This window comes from Typha latifolia, chromosome 10 (assembly GCF_019914945.1).
Source record: "Typha latifolia isolate L0001 chromosome 10, TyphaL0001v2, whole genome shotgun sequence".
Taxonomy (NCBI): domain Eukaryota; kingdom Viridiplantae; phylum Streptophyta; class Magnoliopsida; order Poales; family Typhaceae; genus Typha; species Typha latifolia.
In genome coordinates, this window is record NC_133095.1 from 11,181,317 (window position 1) to 11,187,316 (window position 6,000).

A 6,000-nucleotide genomic window follows, 5' to 3' on the forward strand; every position below is an offset into this window, starting at 1 on the left:
CGTGCCTCTCACATGGGTAGAACTCACGTGATTACTATATGACCTACTGGTCAATATTTCGACACAATATATAAGAGAAAAACCCATATTTCCATATATACTACATACAAAAGAAGCCCATAACACCAAGGCCACAACAAACCCAAAATATATATCCATAAAAATATAAATCAATGTCAATGTAGGAGATACAAACTATTTATCTTAATTTATATGAATAGAATAAGATAAGAAATAAAAGATTAAACACTAGTCTTTGCTAGATCCTCCACGGGCTCGTGGTTATCTATTAATTTGAAAATAATTCCACAAAACAATAGTAAACATAAAACCCAACAAGTATCCTTTGCTATAGTTTAAAAGTAGTGCAATAAATAATGAAATAATAAGTAAATATGAATATGCACATCATGATCAAATTAATGCATTACTATCTCCTACTCAACATGCTCATCTAAAGTGCACATGTATTAGCAATCGATATCCTACCATACATCAATTCGGACTATCAAGTCTTTAAACTCGAGCTCACACCAAGCTTCACACATAGGTCACGTCAATATTATACCACATGATATGCATCATCTCGGGCTACTAAGTCGAAACGTAGGCTCATATAGAGATATGCCCGTAAGCCACATCAATACTACTTTTTGACCATATACATATTCCTAAGGGAGAGTAGACCTAGCGATAGAATTGCCGGCCCATCACTCGGCGAACAACATGACCAATTATCCACCACCATAGACTAAGAACCCTAGTCATAAGGTTATCACATAGGGCGTGTGCAGATTGACACTACCATCCGAGCCCTTAGCTCCACATCATCACACCACCGTGCAAAAATCATGAGTCGTCACGCACAGACACTACTCACCATATGTCATCCGATATCGTTAGGCCTATATCATTCTATCATTCTCTCTATCTTAAGTACCCTAAAGGGTGTGGCTCTTATTGATCAATAGTAAATCGTCCATCGGCCAGCAAAACGGTTGTTTGATTATTTGTGATCAAAAGACTAAGACCTCAGGTGCCTAAATATATATAAGTATAATAATATCCCCTGCCCCTAACCCTAGCTGGGGAGGTGTCGGGTTTGTCAAACGCAGCAATTACTCTCTTTATGGTCGTGCATGAGTGCAAATAACATGATATTATATAACACAACAAGCATAATGAACACACATCAGTATCATTTAATACGGTACTAACGCACATGATCATGCCTAATAAATATGTGTAAAAATCTTGACACCCAAAATCTTACCGAATAACAAAATAAGATTAGCATGCACTACGTGCAATAATAACAGTAAGAAAAATGTATACACATGCATGATGTGAGATGATATCATAACGTAAGTTATTTTATTCTCTATACTACTCCTAGATTATAAAAGTTTTACTTGCTTGAACCGCTTTCCTAATACTAGCTGCCATTGTGTCACATGATCATCCTTATAGAGTACGAAGTCCACCTCAATAAGGAAAGTAATAAAAAATCATAAGCATTAATACCTCCTACTAATTAATTAAATAACTCTACTAACCTTCACTATAGGGTTAGGTAGGTCCATCTATGGATTCTTATATTTATTAATTGGGTTGAGCTAGCATAGTCATACCAAGGCCTGACACGTTATAAAAAGTAATTAAAATAATTTACCTTGAACTGACATTCCACTAATTATTATTGATTTAAAGTAAATCACATAGGCAACATTTAATTATTTTGTTTCGTTAAATAAGACAACCTACTTAATACGGTGTCCATACAGTAATATGTATTAATTCTCTAACTTAAGCAATTAATGCAAATACACTTAGATCTTTTAACCAAAATGTAATCGACCACACTAAATCCCAATTATGAGTTACTTGTAATTGCACTCTCGGCCATAGTCGATTTATTAAAACTGATTTACAATAATGATATGACTAGCAAGCGACCTGTAAAAAAATTAAATATATTTATGTTGACATAGATATTAAACAAAGGATTTGAAAATAGATTAAAATTAATTAATCTATTTAGGTTAGCCCAAAGCTCAAAGAAATGGGTTGGGCTGCAACCAACCCAAAAACTACCCTCTAAGTTTTGGACCCGAAGCCCAAATTATCTAATAAAGCCACTTGAGCTAGGCAATACCCACAAACTTGGGCTAGGCTACCTACAGCCCAACCACACCACAAGATGCTTTGGGGCTATGAAAGGAAATTTGGAAAGAGAGAGAGATAGAGGGGCAAATATTCTTTTATGCCTTTACTTGGGTACTCACCACACCTTATATAGTGGCTACCCATAATAAATAACTTGCCCTCTAAGTAAAGCTGAAAATAGACTAGACCCAATCTAAACGTCTCATGACTCAACCCAACCAAGTGTAGATAGTAGCTATGTAGGAATTCAAATATGGGGAGGAGCTGCCGATGAACCCGACCACAACCTAGCTGACCCCATCGACACGCTCCCCTCAATAAGCAGAAGTCAGCCGAGGGGAAGCCTAGTTGCTAGAGGTGGCCGACAATGAGAATCCACCTTGCCTCGATCGCATGGCGGCTCTATCCACGAGGACGCCGAAAGAAGCCACCAAGGGCATCCTCGCGAAGAGAGGAAGCTCGTCGAACTGATGTGGCAAGGCACAAAGTCGCTGGCTGGCCGAATCACGGCGAGAGCGAGAAGAGGAAACACTGGTGGAAAAAACTCAAATTAATTAACTAATTGTAAATCAGACTTATTTGGAGAATGAAGGAGCTCTGATGCTTCGATCCACGGGGTCAGCGATTCCGCGGCACTCCGGCGTGATAGGAAGAAGAAAGAGGGAACACCAACTTCGGGTGAGAAGAAGGAAAGAAAAAAGAAAAAAAAACGAAAAGGAAAAGAGAGAGAAGAAGAAGAAAAGATAGGGGAAGAGAGAAAAGGGGCGCACATGTGCGCTTTTAAACTCAGTGCACATGTCGGGCACATGTACACTATTTTCTTTTTTTGGATGTTACAAATTTTGTGTTCTTGTAAGTATCAAATACTTGTTCAACATTAGTTTTCGTCATCGCTAATCATTCATCTCATTTCTAATAAATCCTAAATATATATATATATATATATATATATATATATATATTTTATCCTCAACAATCTTCTTTGTTCATCTCATTTATTGTAAATCATTACCTTTTATTCCTAAAATTCTTAGCAATCTTCTTCATTCATTTCATTATCAACATAAATTTTGATTTGTCTTTTTCTTATCTTCCGTACGTTCTCTAGTTATAGTCGCATGATAAACTATTTTTAAATTCAGAGAGGGTTGCAATTAAGTCAATCCTTAGGTTTTACGTTAATATTTTATATTTTTGTGCACCCACGTAATTTGTTGCGTAACTCGTTGGATACTAACGTAAATCACTAGCAACTTACATAATTCCATGGATATATATACCTAAATAATTCTATAGGTACCTATGTAATCACCTATGTAATTCCATATAGACTAGTGTAACTCGTTAACTGTCAACATAATTTGCTAGGCCCTACCTTATTCGCTAATGACCAACGTAACCCATTTACGTACCAACGCAAGGTCTTCTAAATACCTGGGTAATAATACATGGACAAACGTAAGACCTCCAATATTCCTTATTTTAATAGTTAATATATATTTATCGTGCAGATAATTGGATGAAGAGATGGATGCTTATGCTGTTTCAAAAAGTAAAAAATTCTTTATTTTAATCATTATCTCGTGCCTTCGACGATGACATTTGTAATGAAGATAGAGAGATAAATGAATACTTTAAATTTTTTTTTTAAATGATAGGGAGGAGGATAGAGACAAGGACTGAAGAACTCAAAAAACATTCTCACATGAGAAGGAAGAGTTTTTTCTGTAAAATACTCTACCTGTTATGTATAAATGACAAACATGGTATGGTGACTTAATTAATTTACAAGACCAATATAATGGCACTGGGGGTGGAACCCTTAATCTTCGCCTCGCTGCTTCAGAGTTTTCTAGCTCCAAAAGCAACAGTGGACTTGTAATTGGTTTGGCTGTTGGCGGAACTGCAGCAATTCTTACTTGCCTCGCAGTTATTTTCATCCTAGTTTGGCGACATCGGAGACAAAGGCTTCAAAGAATACCAAAGATAGCGGGAGGTGCTCTCGTGGCATTTCGGTACAGTGATCTGCAGCTTGTGACGAAGAACTTTGCAGAGAAATTGGGGGGAGGTGGCTTTGGTTCTGTTTTCAAGGGATTATTACCTGATTCAACTGTAATAGCTGTGAAGAAGCTTGAAGGCCTTCATCAGGGAGATAAGCAGTTCCGAGCTGAAGTGAGCACGATCGGAACAATTCAGCATCTTAACTTGGTTCGACTTCTTGGGTTTTGCTCTGGAGGAACAAGAAGGCTACTGGTGTATGAGTTCATGCCAAATGGTTCACTCGACATGCTTCTGTTTCAGAACACTCCAACGGTCTTGGACTGGAACACAAGGTACCAAATTGCTCTTGGAATCGCAAGAGGACTAGTCTATCTGCATGAGAAGTGCAGGGACTGCATCATACACTGCGACATTAAGCCAGAGAACATTCTCTTGGATGCATCCTTTGTTCCAAAAGTTGCGGATTTCGGATTGGCGAAGCTTGTAGGCCGAGATTTCAGCCGAGTTTTAACTACACTGAGAGGAACAAGAGGTTATCTCGCACCAGAGTGGATAACCGGCGTTGCTATCACTGCAAAAGCTGATGTTTATAGCTACGGCATGATGCTTTTCGAGATTATATCTGGCAGGAGAAACAGAGAGCAAGGGGAGGGAGGAAGAGCATCTTTCTTCCCTACACTTGCTGCAACCAAACTTATGGAAGGGAATCTGGAGGGCTTGTTAGATCCCAGGTTAGATGGTGGTGCCAACTTTGAAGAGCTTGAAAGAGCTTGTAAAGTAGCATGCTGGTGCATTCAAGACGATGAGAGTTCTAGGCCAACAATGGGTCAAATTGTCCAAATTCTTGAGGGATTTTTGGAAGTTAACATGCCACCGATTCCACGATCTCTTCGAGTTCTTGGAGAAACTCCAGATTGCATAAATTTCTTTTCAGACATGTCATCGAATCAAAGTTCTCTGGTGCGGAGTACCACTTCCAATAGCTCTCAAACTAAAAGCATGTAGGCAATCAGTTTTAATTACCCGAGGATGAGGCCCTATACGCGTCTATATACTATCTAAGTGTATTCATGTAAACTTATAAACTTCAAGCTGCTCATCATTTAATCTTCTTGCATATATTTTAGATAGTAATCACCATAAGAATCATTTGCTCTCATATGGCAGTTGTCCAGTGTGGAGTAGTGTTGCACTTATTCTACTTTTTCTAATGCAATATGATGAAGATCCTCATTCCTACTCATTTGTAAATAATGGTTGTATCATTTTGAGTACATTCACATGTATAGAATTATCTTGATCTCAATAGACGGTACTGTATTTCCTTATGCTGCATGATGTTTGTCATTTGTTAGCTTCCCTTTGTAAAGGTGAAATAACAGCATTTCGTTTAGTAGTTAAGTTGATTTCAGCTTCGTATAGTTTCATTTTATTGTCCAGCATGATAGTGGTGAATGCCTCTGAATTTTTTTCGTTGTTATTATTGACAAATATAATATACTAGCTTATATTCGTCTGACATATTAATTATTTCAGACTGACAGTGTTGTTATGTGTTAAGCTATAAAAGTGAGCCCAATCTGAGTTCTAACATGTAAGTAAAAGAGTACTTAGTTGACAGGGTTATCATCGAAAATTATTAATGAAGCTATATATCGCGAGCTTGCTAATGGAGGCATACTAAACCATTTGAGATATAGTAAACTGCATCATTATTTGTAAGAATGGAGAAAATGAACTTTCAGTTAGGATCTTCAATTTGCCGTGTAGGGAAGGGCAGGCTTTAGTCCCTGAAACTATCATTTTCAAATTATTATTTTCTCTGTCTTTCCA

General features: G+C 37.5%; 1 protein-coding gene across 1 annotated transcript; it reads left to right on the forward strand.

The window, feature by feature from the left end:
• Positions 1–3,954: 3,954 nt before the first annotated feature.
• Positions 3,955–5,568, forward strand: LOC140795869 (G-type lectin S-receptor-like serine/threonine-protein kinase At2g19130). Its single transcript, XM_073148629.1, has one exon. The coding sequence runs from the start codon at positions 4,432–4,434 to the stop codon at positions 5,170–5,172; it is 741 nt and encodes a 246-aa protein (XP_073004730.1). The 5' UTR covers positions 3,955–4,431; the 3' UTR covers positions 5,173–5,568.
• Positions 5,569–6,000: the final 432 nt, after the last annotated feature.

What these genes read in the sequence shown, in the direction of transcription:
- LOC140795869 (XM_073148629.1), top strand. Translation starts at nt 4,432, where the DNA reads ATGCCAAATGGTTCACTCGACATGCTTCTGTTTCAGAACACTCCAACG.